The sequence below is a fragment of the Amblyraja radiata genome, chromosome 15 (assembly GCF_010909765.2).
Source record: "Amblyraja radiata isolate CabotCenter1 chromosome 15, sAmbRad1.1.pri, whole genome shotgun sequence".
Lineage (NCBI taxonomy): Eukaryota > Metazoa > Chordata > Chondrichthyes > Rajiformes > Rajidae > Amblyraja > Amblyraja radiata.
In genome coordinates, this window is record NC_045970.1 from 36,622,997 (window position 1) to 36,641,904 (window position 18,908).

The 18,908-nt window shown below is 45.0% G+C and overlaps 1 protein-coding gene across 1 annotated transcript in view; it reads left to right on the forward strand.

Moving 5' to 3' along the window:
* The window catches only part of as3mt (arsenite methyltransferase), a 35,527-nt gene extending 17,622 nt beyond the window's left edge, over window positions 1-17,905 (forward strand). The window contains exons 8-11 of the mRNA XM_033034055.1: window positions 553-684; window positions 2,234-2,376; window positions 6,785-6,919; window positions 16,004-17,905. Coding sequence (XP_032889946.1) covers window positions 553-684; window positions 2,234-2,376; window positions 6,785-6,919; window positions 16,004-16,105 — 512 coding nt within the window. The 3' untranslated portion in view covers window positions 16,106-17,905. The remainder of the gene's footprint in view (window positions 1-552; window positions 685-2,233; window positions 2,377-6,784; window positions 6,920-16,003) is intronic.
* Window positions 17,906-18,908: the final 1,003 nt, after the last annotated feature.

The following is an 18,908-nucleotide window of genomic DNA, read 5'->3' on the forward strand; positions in this document are numbered from 1 at the left end:
TTGGATTCTGTAAATTGTCCCTAGTGTGTAGGATAGATCTAGAAAGGTGGCTGGAGCGAACTCAGTGGGCCGAAGGGCCTGTTTCTGCGCTCTAACTCTAAGCTAAACTAAGGAGATTTCGGACTATTGACGGAACGTTCAGCCAAAGTGTTGAGCAGCTTTTTGAAGGGAGGAAAGGAGGACAGAGAGATTAATTCCAGCATGTGGGAGCACAATGTCAGGGCTGTCATAAGTGGAGCGATTATATTCCGGGTTGATCAAGAGGCCAGAATTAGGGGAAGTGCAGGAATTTTGGGGAGTTGTAACATTGGAAGATGTTGGAGGAATAGGAAGGGGAGCAGTGGCCTGCAGGGATTTGAAAACCGGCTTGAGAATTTAAAATGGAAAATGATGCTTAACTGCAAACCAGCATAGGTGAATATCACCTATGGTTGGCCCATATCCCTCTAAACTTATCCTATCCATTGACTGTACTGGTTGGAAACAAATGACCATGGTGGGCACCGGGAACTAATGGAATGTAATATAATTTGCCAAATGGTTTTTCTTTAGGTGAGTGTCTGGGAGGAGCTCTGTGGTGGAAAGAATTTGTTGACATTGCAAAGAAGGTGGGTTTCAATGAACCACGACTGGTGGCTGCTAGCAAGGTGCCCGTGGAAAATGAAGAGCTCCAGCAGATAATTGGTAAGAGTATATTTCTCTGGAATGTCGGAGGTTGAGGGGGAAACTTGATAGAAGTACAGGGTCCACTAACGATTTTCCGGCATGACCTTCCTGGATTATCCTCTTTGCCGGACTCACAGAGGTCACGGCCTCCGAGAGGAGTCCAACGGTATCGGGACGGTCCGCCCAGGCTGCCGGGGAACCGAGATACCGGCCTGTAAAGCCGGCTCTGGGAATGGATCTGCTGGCTCCGGCCAGGCCAGAGTTCCAGGGCCCCAGCCGCAGGGGACTAATTCGGTCCGCCAATCGGTGAGGAAGTCCGAACGAGGCCTCGCCCGACTTCTGGAGGGGTATTTCATGTGCACTCTTGTAATTTTGTCCAGATTAATGGAGGTGCCGCTAACCCAGTTGCCAGAAAATCGTTGGTGGATCTGTATATAAAATTATAAGAGGCATAGATACGGTAGACATCCAGAACCTTTTTCGCCAGGGTGAACATGTCCAACACTAGTGGGCACAACTATAAGGGGAGAGGGGGCAAGTTTAACGGCGATGTGCAGGGCAAGTTTTTTTACACAGGGTGGTGGGGGCACTGGGGAACGCACTGCCAGGGGTGGTGGTGGAGGCAGATACGATAGTGGCGTATAAGAGGCTTATGGATAGGCACATTGAAGTGCAGGGAATAGTTTAGCGATACAGTGTGGAAACAGGCCCTTTGGCCCACCGGGTTCACGCCGACTATTGATCTCCCCTACACACTCGGGACAATTTATAGAAACCTACAAATACGTATGTCTGGAATATTGGACGAAACCAGAGCAGCCAGAGAAACCTCACCTTGTCACAAGGAGAACGTATGAACTCTGTACAGAAAATTCCCGTAGTCAGGATCAATCCTGGGTCTCTGGCATCCAAAGACCTACAGGTTGGTAGGTTAATTGGCTTCGGTAAAATTGTAAAATGATCCTTAACGTGTAGGATAGCATTAGTGTGTGGGGTGATCGCTGGTAGGCGTGGACTCGGTGGTCCGAAGGGCCTGTTCCCGTGCTGTATCTCTAAAGTAAAGAGGTAAAGACTGTTGTGAAGACGTGGCTCCGTATTGCGATGAGGTTTGTCGTCTGCCTGTTTGTGGATCGCTATCATCTTACTAACCCACAAGGCTTGGGCACAGTTCAGTTACAGGGGCTGCCAACTTGAGATTAACGTTGAGATGACTGTTGGTGGTACAGCAGCTGCCTTACAGCGATTGCAGCACCAGAGATCCGGGTTCGATCCCGACTTCAGGTGCTGTCTGTACGGAGTCTATACGTTCTCCCTGTGACCGCTTGGGTTTTCTCCAAGATCTTCGTCTTCCTCCCACACTTTAAAGAAGTACAGGTTTGTAGGTTAATTGGCTTGGGTTTGAATACTTGGTATAAGTGTAAATTGTACCTAGTGTGTGTCGGCTTGTGTTAATGTGTGGGGATCACTGGTCGGTGCCGAAAGGCCTGTTTCCGCACTGTATCTCTAAAAGAAAATAGACTGATGCAGGATTCAGAGCAGTCCATTTTACTTTCTCTCCTCTTCTCAGGTGACTGCAAGTTTGTTTCTGCCACATACCGACTGTTCAAAGTCCCAGCCGGGGTTCGCAGAGAAAGAAGCCGTGTCATTTACAACGGCTCGGTCGAGGGCTGCGGAGAGAAGCTGGAGTTTGACATCAATTACACGTTTAATGTAAGAGTCATGATCTAAACTTAGAACAGCACAGCACCAGATCAGGCCGTTTGGCCCTCAGAGTCCGTACTGAACACGATACCAAGTTTAACTAATTTCCTCTGCCTGCGCGAGATCCATAGGCACGAGAAGTAGGCAGGTTTATGTCTGTCAATGTTGAAGGAATGACTGAATGAATACTTTATTGTCACATGCGACAAGTCACAGTGAAATTCTTCGCTTGCATACCCAATGTATACAAATAGTCGCCACATAAGGTTGCTGACGAAGTTACAAAGTATACACAGTATCCGTGCCAGGTCCCCCTTTTTTCCCCCCCCCCCCCCCCGACCCCCTACTCACGCCAGTCCCCCCCATGCCGGGTTCGCCTTTGTTCCCTCCCCCGCCATTTGCGTCCTCACTTCCACGTGTTCCATCCTCCATCGATCGGTGCCATCGTCGACTGCCGCACGGACCTCTCCGCTATTGCTGCCGGCTCCTCTCCGGATGCATCACACATCGGCTCCCATTCCATGCGTCTCATCTCAACCTTTCATCACTTTCCATTTCCTTTACTTTTCGGGTCTCCTTTATTCTTCAGACTCGGGAGAGCCCTTGAAAAAGTTACTTTTATAACAACTAAACAGGTTCGCTTCTTAATAAACAGACAACACACAAACTGTTTGATAGACCAGTTCAAAACTTTACTTATTATCGGCCGATGGAAGGGAGGAAGAACTCTCATAAGTCAAGTGAGCAATTACAGACACTTCACCGTCCTCATCCACTTCTCTGAACAACAGAATTACATTGTATTATATAGTGTTTTTTTGTCACCTTAGTACATTCCACAGACATTAGTCATGGTCAGAGGTACAGGAGAATAAAGGTTTCTACAGAATGCATCATATCAAAGGCATTTTGTCACAATCCCTTACATCAATCTAGCTTCTTCTCTCTCGTCACCTCCTCCCTCATAAACATAGGACACTTGGTGCCAGGCATTTTACATCAAAGAGATCAATCTAGCTCCTTCTCTGCTTCCTCTCTCGTCACTTGGGAGACAATGTTATAGGGTCCCCAGCATCAGTGTGTACAGCGGTTCTGGTAGCATCAATGCCTTAAACAAATTACGCACAGAAAGGCATTCCCGTGCTCCCAATTCTGGGGAGCTTTGTAAGGTCAGAACTTCGAGGTATAGGGATGTTACTGACGGAACTGTCACAGGTAAGGATGCCATTGCTACTGGTAGGATATAGGGAGGTGGACATCTCCCAAGATTATCTAACTCCTCATCTTCACTACCAAACAGGGTCGCAGTGCCAGGTATGAAGTCTCCTCCAGAGGGTTTACCAGTACTGGGTTTATTTTTTACTAACCATCACCTCCTGTCTGTCTTTTAATTCTTTTCTCTTGTTCCTCTGCCCACTGGCATTCTAGTTGCAATACTTCTCATCCTTTCATAGTGCTATCCTTGTTTCTTAACTCTAGTTTGGTCAACTTGTAACTTAACATTTTAAATTTCTTATTATACTTAGTATTCAAATAACACATATGTTGGACGGGGGTTCCCCCTTCACTGTTATCCAGAGCATTTCCCATAGATAGATAGGAAGAAAGAGAGAGAGAGAAAGAGAAAGCAGACCTCAATTTTTACCCGTTCCAAATATATCAACTAGGCAGACCCGCTAATCGAGACCCCAGTTTCTCAACTTGGCAGACTTCTTAATTCTTTAATATGCAACGCCACTTATTTCTCAACCCGACAACTCTTCGGATGTCTCAATAAGCCAGACACACACCTTATCCCCCGTATCTCAACCCAACAAATCACGGATGTCTCAACGAGGCCGACGAGCCCTTTGTAGAGAGAGAGAAAAAGAGAAAACAAAGAGAGAGATAGACAGAGAGAGAAAAAGAGAAACCGCTCAAGTCCTTCTTAAAAATATACACAAGCCCTTCTTAAAAATACATACCCAAAGCCCAACTGGTCTTACCTATGCATTAAAAATCTCGGCGGGGAACCTGGATCAACCTCTGATGAAGGATCACAGACGTTCCCGGGACTTTCTAGGGTCGTACAAGGGGGCCGATAGAGTTCAATTGTCTCCCTTCCAATCCCGGCAACCTCTGCAACCTCTTGCACAGTCAGCTGTTGATGGGGTCCCAGCGAGGCCTGCCAAAAAAAACGCCAATGAAAAAGTTACTTTTATAACAACTAAACAGGTTCGCTTCTTAATAAACAGACAACACACAAACTGTTTGGTAGACCAGTTCAAAACTTTACTTATTATCGGCCGATGGAAGGGAGGAAGAACTCTAAGTCAAGTGAGCAATTACAGACACTTCACCGTCCTCATCCACTTCTCTGAACAACAGAATTACATTGTATTATATAGTGTTTTTTTGTCACCTTAGTACATTTCACAGACGTTAGTCATGGTCAGAGGTACAGGAGAATAAAGGTTTCTACAGAATGCATCACATCAAAGGCATTTTGTCACAATCCCTTAGATCAATCTAGCTTCTTCTCTCTCGTCACCTCCTCCCTCATAAACATAGGACACTTGGTGCCAGGCATTTTACATCAAAGAGATCAATCTAGCTCCTTCTCTGTTTCCTCTCTCGTCACTTGGGAGACAATGTTATAATATTTATTATCTCACACACCGCAACCTGAGGCAAGCCTAATTTGAGACTAAATATAAGCTGTAAGCTAGCCCAGAAACCAATTTAATATCTTCTTATATTTTTAACTTAATTCGGCTTTATCTCCCTGACCTGAACCGTCACCTATCCATGTTCTCTAGAGATGCTGCTTGACCCGCTGAGTTATTTTGTGTATTTTATTGTAAGCCAGCATCTGCAGTTTCTTTCCTCTTTTGAAGAAGTCTGTTTATTTTTTATTTATTTATTTATTTATTTATTCCGAACAAGTAAAGACATTAAAGACATTAATAGTAACAAAATCGAAATTATCAAACAATTGGACATTACAATCAATATTTACAAAGCAATGAAAAGAACAAAAGCAAAGTTCCAATGTGTCTGTACAAGCTCGAAAAGGAGTGAGAAGAAGAATAACTTATTAAATCTCACCCCTTTTCTCCAACACTTCTACCATGTTTAAAAATCAATTAATTAATAATAATAATACTACCCTAGGCAATTTCCCATAATACCTACAGACATATATATACATACAACTATTATGCACATACAAACTTCATATCTGAAGTACCCAAACATAAGTAAACAATAGTAAAGCAAGATAAACATCAACCCCCACTTGTCAACCATCCCCTCCATCCCTGTACCCCTTGAAAATTATTTTTTTATATATCATTTTAAAATGATTCATGTTTGTGCATTGCTTTAATTCCCCGTTCAATTTATTCCACACTCCTACTCCACAAACCGAAATACAAAAGGTTTTTCTAGTCGTACGGACTCTTTGTTTCTTAAAGTTAAATATTCCTCTTAAATTGTAACCCCCCACACGCTCGTTAAATAATTTTTGAATGTTTCCAGGTAAATTTTTATTTTTGGCCCTAAACATTATCTGAGCTGTTTTGAATGTAACCAAATCTTCTAATTTTTAATAATTTTGACTCTAAAAATAATGGATTCGTATGACCCAGATACTTAGCATTATGGATAATACGAATTGCTCTTTTTTGCATCATGGTTAATGAGTGTATCGAATTTTTATAGTTATTTTATAGTTATGTTCCTCATGATTGGACTCAGTTAAAGAATCAAGAGTGTTCAGTTTAGAGATACAGCGTGGAAACAGGCTCTTCGGCCCACTGAGTCCACACCGACCACTGATCTCCCTTACACTGGTTTTCTGTTATCCCACTTTGGCTTCCTAAAAAACCTGCACCTCTTTTGGATGTGGGAGGAAGCAGGAACACTAAAAGAAAACCTACGTGGTCACAGGGAGAACATGCAACCTCCACGCCTATATCACCTGTAGTCAGGATTGAACCTGCGTCTCTGCTGCTGTGAGACAGCAAAGTAAAGTAAAGCATCCTTTCGGTCTGAATGAAATTTCGTGCCTTGCAGTCATACATATAATAAAAATGACAAAAACACACAATAAACGCAAATTTAACATCCACCACAGTGAGTTCACCAGACACCTCCTCACTGTGATGGAAGGCAAAAGTCTTAAAGTCTTTGTCTCTTCCCTCCTTGTTCTCCCTCTGCGTCTCCTCTGCGCCACTGTGCTATCCAAATACCTTCATGTACTCATTTCCCTTTCCCCTTCCCTTGGCTTCTTGCCCCGACCGGCAGTGTGCTCCCCGCAGCACCCTATCTTCTGTCGGTGATCACACGTGCTCCTCTGTAGCTGATTTCCCCCCCTTCTCAGATCTAACCGCACTGAATTACAGTTTTTGAAATTACTTTTTATTCCGTTGACCAGGAAGGAGAGACAGTAGTTGTGGATGAAGAAACAGCGGCGATTCTCGAGAGCTCACGGTTTGCAGATGAATTCACTATTCAGTCGCTTGGCAAAGTGTCTCCCAGCTCTGGGGAATGCCCACCCAGGGAGCCGCAGGTAAAACTTTAGACTTCACTTTAGACCTAAGAGATACAGCGTGGAAACAGGCCGTTCGGCCCACCGGTTCCATGCCGACCAGCGATCACCCCGTACACTAGCACTATCCTACACACTAGGGACAATTTACAGAAGGCAATTAACCCACAAACTGTATGTCTTTGGAGCGTGGGATGAAATTCGGAGAAAATCCACACAGTCACAAGGAGAATGTAGATTCTCCGTATAGACAGCACCCGTAGTCAGGATCTAACCTGGATCCTCTACTGCTGCTCCACTGTTCCGTTCTAAGCACTTCAAAATCTCAAAAGAGGTAGAAATTAAAGCAAGGTGCTGAAGGAACTCAGCGGGTCGGGAAGCATCTGTGGAGGGAAATGGACAGACAACATTTTGGAATGGACAGGTAACGTTTCAGGTCGGGACCCATCCTTCGGTTTGAAAGAGGATCTTGTCCTGAAAAGTCATTTCACTCCATAGATGCTGCCCGACCTGCTGAGTTCCTCCATCAGTTTGGTTTTTGGGGAAGCTGGGGAAGTGCCTGTAAAGTTGTGTGTAATTATTTTTTGATAAAGGACGTCCAGTACTGCACACTATATTTACTGGTGTGACTGTGTTTTGATGCAGACTGTATAGTGTAGACAAACACAGTTTTCATCCAGGACTAAACATGATTATTCCTGAAAGTTGTGATTAAATATAAATTAAAATTTCCATCTTGCACCGAGCTCTGTAATCTTTTAAACTGTTAAACAAGTCAAGGTCTCTGAACAGACTCAATCTGCTTATTTGGAGCAGCACTGCGGTGATAAGTGACAAACTCTGAATGTTGCCCAGCTCTGTGTACCCTGACTGGGCTCCATCACACCATATGATGGCAGGTCTTGGTGTTAGTGAGCAAAACGCAAAGTGCTGGAGGAACTCAACGGGTCAGGCAGCATCTGTGGAAGGAAATGGACAGACGACATTTAATATTGGGATTTGGTGTTAGTGAATTAGTTAATTAAGGTGTAGAAAGGAACTGCAGATGCTGGTATACACACACCAGAGAGAGACACAAAGTGCTGCAGTAACTCAGCGGATCAGCAGCAACTCTTGGAGAGAAAGGATAGGTGATGTTTTAAGTTGGGACCCTCCATCTGGCATTTCAAGAAGTGTTTCAACCTGAAACGTCACTCATCCTTTTTCTGTGGAGATGCTGCCTGATCCGCTGAGTTACTCCACCACTTTGTATCTATCTTTAGTTATTTGAGGTGTCTAGTTAGTTTAGTTTATTGTCACCTGTTCTGAGGTACAGTGAAAAGCTTTTGTTGCGTGTCAACCAGTCAGCGGAAGGATAATACATGATTGCAATCGAGCCATCCTCAGCGTACTGATACAGGATAAAGGGAATAACGTTTAGTGCAAGATCATAGTTTAAGTATGAAATGCTGCTGTTAGAGTAGAGGTTTAAAAGAGTGGAGTGATTGTAATGCGTGATAGAAACATAGAAACATAGAAATTAGGTGCAGGAGTAGGCCATTCGGCCCTTCGAGCCTGATCACCGGTCTCTCCTTCTAACTTCAACAATAATGTGAGAAGAACAATCTGCAGAACATTTTAGAGTTATGTACAGAGAAAACCACACTGGTTAACATAGCATTTGGTTTGGTAATTAGATATTAACCTAGTTAATACAAGCCCATCACAGGGTTCAATACAATACAACACAATACAATACAATTTATTTGTTGTCATTTGAACCTCATTGAGGTTCAAATGAAATTTGGTTCCTGCAGTCATACACACAAGAAAAAGAACCAAGACACAACACAATTTACACAAACATCCATCACAGTGAATCTCCTCCTCACTGTGATGGAAGGCAAAGTCTTATCTCTCCCATGCTCTCCTCATTCTCCTCTCAATGTCAGAGTCAAAGCACAAACCACTGGGCAGCAAAGACCTCCACACTTCTTCAGAAATATCAGCCATTCAATATGATCATGGCTGATCATCCAACTCAGTATCCTGTACCTGCCTTCTCTCCATACCCCCTGATCCCTTTAGCCAAAAGGGCTACATCTGACCCCCTCTTAAATATAGCCAATGGACTGGCCTCAGATCCACTTCTGGGATCAGCACGCAGAGAGTTGTCTGGCTTGGGTGCCATCTTGGATCGGGTGTGGGAAGGTTCGGGGGTGGATCTAAGGAGATCATTTGGGTCGGGGGCAGTAGGGGGGTTGTAACTTACAAACCTGCACATCTTTGTAGTGTGGGAGGAAACCAGAGCATCTGGAGAAAACCCACACAGTTACAGGGATAATGTACAAACAGAACGTACAAACAGACAGCACCCGTAGTCAGGATCGAACCCGGATCTGTGGCACTGTCAGGCAGCAACGCTGGTGCTGGAAGGCAGCAACACTACCACTGCGCCACTGTGCTGCTGCGGCACAGAAGCTTGATAACAAGGGGGAAGAAGCTGTCTCTGAGGGCGATGGTGCGTGCTTTCAAGTTCCTCTACCTTCTGCCCGACGGAAGTGGGGAGAAGAGGGAGTGGCCGGGATGGGAAAGGCTTTGAAGTACCGACTGTAGGTTGATAATGTTTCTGAAGATGTGTGGAGATCTTTGCTGCCCAGTGGTTTGTGAACCCTGTGATGGGCTTGTAGTAACTAGGTTAATATCTAATTACCAAACCAAATGCTATGTTAAACAGTGTGGTTTTCTCTGTACATAACTCTAAAACGTACTGCAGATTGTTCTTCTCACGTTATTGTTGAAGTTAGAAGAAGGGACCGGTGATCACGCTCAGGTGCGGAAAGCCCGGGGGGGCCAGAGGGGACACGTTCCCCCCCCCATGTTTTGAGAGATGGGGGACATCCCCCCCAAGTTTTTGTGATCCCAATTTTAAACTCACCGTTTTTAGCGCTGGATTGAGCCTTTGAAGCCTCGCGCGTGTGTGTATGCGCGCGTGGCCGCCAAAAAATTGTGTCCCCCGTCCCCTCCATGTTTTGATAGCGAGTTCCGCTCTTGGTCACGGTGGCACAGCGGTAGAGTTGCTGCCTTCCAGAGAATGCAGTGTCGGAGACCCGGGTTCGATCCCGATTATGGGTGCTGTCTACGGAGTTTGTACGTTCTCCCCATGACCTGCAGAGGTTTTCTCCGAGGTCTTCGGTTTCCTCCCACACTCCAAAGACGTACAGGTTTGTAGGTTGATTGGCCTAGTGAACTGGGCTTCTGCAATTGGATCCTCGACTTCCTCACCCACAGACCACAGCCTGTTCGAATTGGAGGAACCACTCCATCCTGAGTTACAATTAGTACGGGAACAGCTCAAGGCTGCGTGCTCAGCCCCCTGCTTTACTCACTCTATACCCATGACTGTGTAGTTGGACATAATGTGAACTCCATCAGCAAGTTCGCCGACAACATCACTGTGGTTGGACAAATCACAGATGGGGACGAGTCAGAGTAAAGAAGTGAGATCGACTGACTGACCAAATGGTGCCAGCACAATAACCTGGCTCTCAACATCAGTAAGACCAAGGAACTGATTGTGGACTTTGGTAGGGGAAGGATGAGGACCCACAATCCTGTTCAAATCAATGGGACGATGGTGGAGAGAGTCAATAACTTCAAATTCATGTGCGTGCATATTTCCAAAGATCGTTCCTGGACCCAGCACACCGATGCAATTATAAAGAATTGACATCAGCGACTCTACTTCCTGGGAAGATTACGGAGATTCGGCATGTGGAAGAGGATTCTCCAAAACTTCTACAGGTAGAGAGCATTCTGACCGGTTGCATCGTGGCCTGGTTCGGCAACTTGAACATCCAGGAGCGAAAAAGACTGCAAAAAGTTGTGAACACTGCCCAGTCCATCACCGGCTCTGACCTCCCCACCGTTGAAGGGATCTATCGTAGTCGCTTCCTCAAAAAGGCGGCCAAAATCATCAAGGACCAACACCGTCCTGGCCACACACTCATCTCACCATTGCCATCAGGAAGAAACTGTAACGTCCAGGTTCAGGAACAGCCTCTTCCCTACAGCCATCAGGCTATTAAACATGACAACGAATAAGCTCTGAGCTTTGAACTGCAAAAGACTATTATTTTTGCACTATATTTGTTATTTATTGAACTTTTTATTTATTTTTTCTCTTTACCCCGTAATGTACTATGTTTACATATTCACATATTCTAAAGTAAGAATTTCATTGTCCCATCCTAGGACATATGACAATAAAACACTCTTGACTCTTAAAAATTGTCCCTAGTGGGTGTGGGATAGTGTTAATGTGCAGCGATCGCTGGTCGGCACGGAGCCGGTGGGCCGAAGGGCCTGTTTCCAACCGCGCTGAATCTCCAAACTAAACTAAACCATCTGTTCCATACTTTGTGGTGCATTGGTACAATTGAACAAGATTATGCAAAGTAAGAATACAATGTACTCGATGATGTTGAGTCTTGTCAAAGAAAACAAGTACAGACGACTGATAAATTAATTTGTCGGAGAGCTCTTTAGAACAACATGTTCCCATTCAAATTCCGGGGATGAGAGAACTTAGTTACAAGGGTAGTCCAGAGAAACCAAGAGTCAGGAGTGTTTAGTAGAAACAAGGAGCTGCAGATGCTGGTTTAACAAAAAAAGACACAAAGTGCTGGAGTAACGCAGCGGATCAGGCATCATCTCGGGAGAAAGTGATTAGGTGTTTTTTTGGGTCGGGAGCCTTCGTCAGACTGATTATTTATTTGTCATGGATCATAGAACAGTACGGCACAGGAACAGGTCCTACAACCCTCCTAGTCTGTGCTGAACATGTTGCCAAGACCAGCTCGTATCTGCCTACACATAATCCATATCCCTCCATTCCCTGCATATCCATGTGTCTATCCAAAAGTCTCATGAACAATCTGCAGTTAAGATGGAGCCATTTATAGGCGAGAGAGGGCAAGAAGGACGTAAAAATAGCATTTTACTGAATATGGAGCATAGAACGCAGCTACTAGAGCCACTGCCTCACAGTGCCAGAGACCCAGGTTCGATGCTCTTCGCAACTGATGTCCATGTGGAGTTTGCATGTTCTCCCTATGACTGCGTGGGGTTCCCTCGGCTGCTCTGGTTTCCTGCCACGTCCCAAAGACATGCGGGTTTGTAGGTTAATTTGCCTCTGTAGATTGCCCCTAGTGTGAAAAGAGTGGATGAGTACGTGAGATAACACAGAACTAGTATGAACGGGTAGTCGAGAGTCGGCGGGGACTCGGTGGGCTGAAGGTCCCGTTTCCATGCTGTACCACTAAACAGTGCTGGTCAGGAACAGGCCCTTCGGCCCACAATGTCTGCGCCTATCATGATGCAATGTTAAACTAATCTCTGTCTGCTTGCACGTTCTCCGTTTCCCGTTTTTTTATTTAGCGAATGCAAAGTCCTTTAGCCAAGCAGTTGCCTCTTGATCTGCTGTATGAAGGGTGACAAGTCCTCCTTTGAGTCTTTGTTGAGGGCATGCTTCAATGATGTGTTGCATTGTTTGCTGCTCTCCACAAGCACACCGTGGGGTTGGACTGCTGCCCCATTTGTGAAGGCTGGCCAAGCAGGGGCCATGTCCAGTCCTGAATCTATTCAGCGTCGTCCACTGCTGCCTTGGTAAATCCATGTGTCCATGGAATTTCTTGCGACATTCCAAACGCTTTCACTGGTGCAAGCAGATTTTTATTTGGATTTCTAAAAGTTTAAAAAAATAAATTCAACTTTTCAAAGTGATGTGTTAGGGTTGAACCCAGGCGCTGTGGATTGATTCCTCTCACCTTCAGGAGTCCAGCTCTAACGGTGTATTAGACTTGAGACTTTAGAGACCTTCGGCCCACCGAGTCTGTACCGACCAACAATCGCCCTGTCAGGATGGAAACCGGGTGGGTCTCTGGCGCTGTGAGGCAGCAACTCTACTGCTGCACCACCGTGCTGCCCTCAGGAAATTAAGAACCATACCACAAGGGCGATGAAGAAGCATTTTTTTTCAGCAAGAACAGCTGCTTATTCAAACTTGACCCATCACTGCAAGTGGTTGGGAAATATTGATAAGGGAACACGAAATGGCTAACGGTTTTGAAGTGAATGCGGTTCAGCTTCAAGAAGCGGTCTCTACATGGCCAACATTGTGTTCTGATGAATCAGGAACCTTGTGCTTATCACCCATTCCTCGCTCTGAAGTGACCACCCAGAGCTCTGCTGCTGACGGTGCCAGCTCACTATCGGGTCTCTGTTATGTGGCCTTGTGTGTGTGATATGTGACAAGAATTCTCTGCCTTCAGAGCCTTGAATTCCCACTGAATATTTAATTGGCTTCAATGCACCATTTTAATGAAGGATGATTGTACTCATCAAGTTCTCATATGCAAACATTTAGGTTTATTATTATTGCCATGTGAAAAGCTTTGTTTTGCATGCTATTCAATCAGATCAGATAATACTTTGCATAAATATAATCAAGTACAATAGGTAGAGCAAAGGGGAAGGCAAACGTAATCCTCGCATTTATTTCAAGACTGCTAGAATACAAAAACAGATGTAGTGCTGAGGCACTATAAGGTGCTGGTCAGACTGCATTTGGAGTATGTGAGCAATTTTGAACACCATAATCTAAGGAAGGATATGCTGGCTCTGGAGAGGGTCCAGAGGAGGTTTACAAGATGATCCCAGTGGATGAGTGGGTTATCATATGATGAGCATTTGACAGCACCGGGCCTTTACTCGCTGGAGTCTAGATGGATGAGGGGGGACCTAATTGAAATTTACTGAACTGTGAAAGGCTTGGATAGAGTGGATGTAGAGAGGATGTTTCCACTAGGACCAGAGGTCATAGCCTCAGAATTAAAAGACGTTCTTTTAGGAAGGAAATTAGGAATTTCTTTAGCCAGAGATGGTGAATCTGTGGAATTATTTGCCACAGAAGGCTGTGGAGGCCAAGTCAATGGATATTTTTAAGGCAGTGGTAGATAGATTCTTGATTAGTACGGATGTCAGGGCTGTGGGGAGAAGGCAGGAGGAAGGGGTTAGGAGGGAGAGATAGATCGGCAGTGGTTGAATAGTGGATTAGACTTGATGGGCTGGACAGCCTAATTCTGCTTCTATCGCTTATGAGATACAGTGTGCATAATATAGTTCTCAGCATTACAGCACGTTAGTTTCATAGACAAAGTCCAATGTTTGCATTGGGGTAAATTTATAAGAACCATTGGAGACATGCCACATGTCCTCAGCCTCCTCAGGAAGTAGAGGAATTGGTGAACCTTCTTGGCTGTTGCATCAGTGTTGTTGGTCCGCAACAGATTATTGGTTGTTAACACCAAGGAACTTTAAGCTCTCAGTCATTTCCAGTTCTGCACCTCTAATGCTGATTGGGGCTTGCACTCCACTGTACTGAAGTCAATAACTAGATCCTTTGTCTTGCTGACATTGAGGGAGAGATTGTTGTGCTGACATCATGTCACCAAGTTCTCAGTTTCCTTCCTGTACTCCGTCTCGTCATTATTCGTGACCCACCTGCGGAGGGAGCTAGAGCTACATTTGGCCGTACAGTCTTAAATGTATACAATTGGTACAATGGTACTTGTTACATGTACCGAGATACAGCAAAATTCATTTTTGTATACAGTTCATTACAAGTATCACTATACATAAGCACTTGGAGACATCCTAGATATGCACTACAAGTGTGTAGCAGTGGTGCACTGAGATAGTATACAGTTTTGGCACCATTTTTAAGTCCCACCCTGTAAGTGCAGGGATCTTGACCTGACCACGAGGCCTATTAGAGAATATAGTAGGGGACTGAGAACACACCTTTAAGGGACACTGGTATTAAGAATTATTATGGAGGGGAAGGTGTCACTTATTCTCACTGATTGTCGGCTGTGGGTCAGAAAGTCGAGGACCAAGTGGCAGGGGGGGGGGGGGGGGGGTTTGGGCGGGTGGTGGAGGGAGGGGTGCTGATGCATACGCCCAGGATTCTCTTCCTTAGCCACAGTGGTATAAACTCTTATTTGTTCCAGTCTGGAATGCTGGAGGTTGTGGAACGGCCTGATAGAAGCATATAAAATGATGAGAGGTATGTATAGGGTGGTGGAGGGCTTGCAGAGGCAGTGTGAAGTAATAATGGAGTCAATGCAAAGGAGGATGGTTTGTGTAATGGTTTGGGCTGCGTCCACAATCCTTTGCGGTTGGGTGAGGAGAGGGGCGTCTGTTGGCGGGCCGAGCCGGCCGAGGGTGTCAGAGAAGGCCCTGCAGCAGCCGGGGGCTTGCCGGTGTGGACCGGACTTTTTCTTTTGTAAATGATGCCATAATATGGTGATGGATGCAAGAATTTCACTGTGCGGTGCATACGTGACAATAAAGAACCATTGGCAAATAGAACCTAGCTCTACATTCCGTCAGGGCTGCATAACTTCCTGTTGGTGACGGTTTGTTGGGAAGAGGCGCCACCTTGTGGACGTATTAATTGTTCTTACAATTAGTCACAGAGTCATACAACAAAGAAACAGGCCCTTCGGCCCACCTTGTACATGCCTACCAAGACCCGGTATTTGGTCCATTTCTCTACATTTTTCCTATCCATACATATTCAATGATTTTTAAAAGGGCGGCATGGTGGCAGAGCGGTAGACTTGCTGCCTTACTGCGTCAGAGACCCTCGCTTGATCCTGACTACAGGTGCTCACTGTTCAGAGTTTGTACGTTCCCTCCATGACCGCGTGGGCGTTATCTGGGTGCTCCGGTTTCCTCCCACATTCCAAAGTCGTGCAGGTTTGAGGGCTAATCGGCTTCAGTAAAATTGTCCCTAGTGTGCATAGTGCTAGTGTACGGGGTCATTTCTGGTTGGCGTGGTGGGCCAAAGGTTCTAATCAGATTCTTCATTAGTATGGGTGTCGAGGTTATGGGGAGAAGGCAGGAGAATTGGGTGGAGAGTGAAAAATAAATCAGTCATGATTGAATGGTGAAGTAGACTTGATCGGCTGAGTGGCCAAATTCTGTTCCTATGACATGAATTTATAAGGGCTTGTTTCTGCACTGTATTCCTCAACTTTCTCCTCTGTTTTTTTCCCCTAGAGTGCTGCTACTGACCCTTTCTGGTTGTCTGAGCATGTTGCAGAGGGCGGGACCTCATCCTGCAGTGCAGCGCATTCTGTCCAGAGCAAAGGCTGCTGCTGAATCACCTCCGTCTGTTGAAGAAGAGATCTGCTCGCTCCACAAACCGTAGAGCAACACAGCACAGGAACAGTGTTTGTGCCAAACATGAAGCCAAGACCATCTCTAATCTACCTGCACATGATCTATATTCCTCCATTCTCTGCATATCCATGTTTATTGGATGCCTGTAACGCACTGTCAGGGTTGATGGTGGAGGTAGATACAATAGTCTGTGAGTATTGTAGTCATGGGCTATGGTATGACTAAGTGATTTAAATGTCCTTATTGTATCTGCCTCCACCACTATCGCTGACAGCATATTCCAGACACCCACCATCCTCTATGTAAAACAAAACGTGCCCTGCACATCTCCTTTAAACTTATCCTCTCTCACCTTAAAGCGTTGCCTGCTAATATTTGCTATTTCCATCCTGGGATAAAGGTTCAGAATAGAACGTAAAAGTTCCAAATAAAACAGTTGGATGTCAAGAGGGAAGTTTGAGGTTTGCTCTGCGGTTGGTCAGTGTTGAATGTTCCCCTCTCCGGATCACCTGCCTTCATCCCCATTCCTCTTGTACAGTGAGTCCCCTCCACATACCTCACTGGTTGGTGCAGGACCACCAAGTGTATCTGCTCCTGCTGCCTCTCGTGCTAAACTGATGGGCCCCTGTTTAATTTTAAATTTTGCTTGAGCAACTTCTAGGAGTTTCTGTGTTGAGTACAACTGTCACAAGTTCACACCTTACAACGATTCAATACCTCCAGCACAGGAACTTAGCCATACAGCGTGGAAGCTGGCCCTTCGACTCAACCTACCCATCTACATTAGACTCACCTGCCTGTGTTTGGACCATATCCCATTACGCCCATGCTATCCATGTACCTGTCTAAATGCAGCTTGTTCCATATACCCACCACCCTTTGTGTAAAGAAGATTTACCCCTCAGGTTCCTATTAAATCTTTCCTCCCTCACCTTAAACCTACATCCTCTGGTTCTCAATTCCCCTATCCTGGGCAAGGGACTCGGTGTGTTTACTCGATCTATTCCTCTCATGACTTTGTACACCTCTAAGATCACCTCTATAACTTCCCAGGAGCAATGTTTATGGGAGGTCACAGAGCTATAGCTACAGAGCATGAAAATAAGCCCTTTGGCCCAACGAGTCCATGCTGACCTAGTTGCCATCCTACGCTAGTCCCATATCCCTCCAAGCCCTTTCTATTATATCCACCCAAATGACTTCTGAAAGGGATTTTGCTTTTCAAACTAGTTGAACATTCGGGATTGTTGAGGGAACCTTTTTGCTTGAGAGTGGGGTCCATCCTGGGAGCAGCTGGCACCACTGCGACACTTCTGTTCTACTCCAGGACACGGGATTAGTCAGTCTGAGCCTTCAAACTCGCTGGGATTTTGGATGCTACAGAAGGCTGTGGTTGATAGATTGTGGGATAACAGATGGAGTATATGGAGGAATACTTGAATTTGCAAGGCATAAGGCTGCTGGTAAATGGGATTAGTAAAGTTGGGTACATGATGGTTGGTATTGGATGGGGTGGGCTGAAAGGCCTATTTCCATGCTGTCTGACTCACTCTATGGGATTGAGTGGGGGGAGAGATGGCGTATGGAAATAGTAAAAGATTAACAATGGGATTGAATGGAAAATCGGGCTAAAGTGGCCATGTTCCTAACTAATACTTTTCTCTTTTCTGTTGTGATTGATAAGATTCACTGCCAAAATTCTTGATGTGAAAGTTTTTTTCCTGTGCAATAAATACCATTGAATAAATGACAATGTCTGTGCCTCTGTGGTAAATCAAATCACACATAGTTCCTTTCTTCTGTTGTCTGTAGCCAGGTTTTATTGCCGTTGGGTTAGGTGAGCTTAGGTTTATTATTGTCACATGTACCGTTACAGTGAAAAGCTTTGCTTAGTTTATTGTTATGTGTAACTAATCAACGTGCTATCCGATCAAATCAAATACTATATATAAATTCAAGTCGAACTCAAGTACAATAGGTAGAGCAAAGGGGAAGATACAGAGTTCAGTATATAGTACTCAATATTGTAGAGACAAAGTCAATGTCCGCAATACAGTAGAGATGAATCGGACAGTACCCTACCTAGCTTGTGGAATATCCTTTCAACAGCCTGATTACACAGGGGAAGATGTTCTTTAGTCCGGGGATGCACACTTTCAAACTTCTATATCTTCTGTGTGACAGAGTGATCCGATTTAGTACAGGGGTGCTTGTGGTCACCTGAAGCTTGAGAATAGGAATGCAGTGCCAGAGCAAGCGGTTAAAATATAATCGATTAATAATTCAGTTTACCTTTTCTTTCCTACCTGATTTCTTTCAATTTTTTCTCTGCCTACTCTGTCCTCCCCTCCCTACCTGGTTCTTAGCTTTGGTTCAGTGTTTCTTAAGTCAGTAGGCTGTGGGTTAAAGCATTTTATTTAGCTAATTCCCAGATTGTGGATGTTGCTGGTAAAGCCAACATTTATGACCCATTCCTGGTCACCTTTAAGAAGAGGTGATGAGCTGCCACCTTGGAATATAGAAAACAGTACAGCACAGGAACAGGCCCTTTGGGCCAGAATGTCTGAGCTAAACATGATGCCAAGTTAAACTGATCTCATCTCCCTGTACATGATCCATATCCCTCTATTCCTTGAACTTCCATGTTCTTGTCTAACACTATCATATCTGCCTCCATCACCTCCCCTGTCAATGCGTTCCCACCACTCTGTGTAAAAAAAACAAATTCCACACATCTCCATTAAACTTTCCACTTTCCACCTCCCACCTTATTGCTATACCC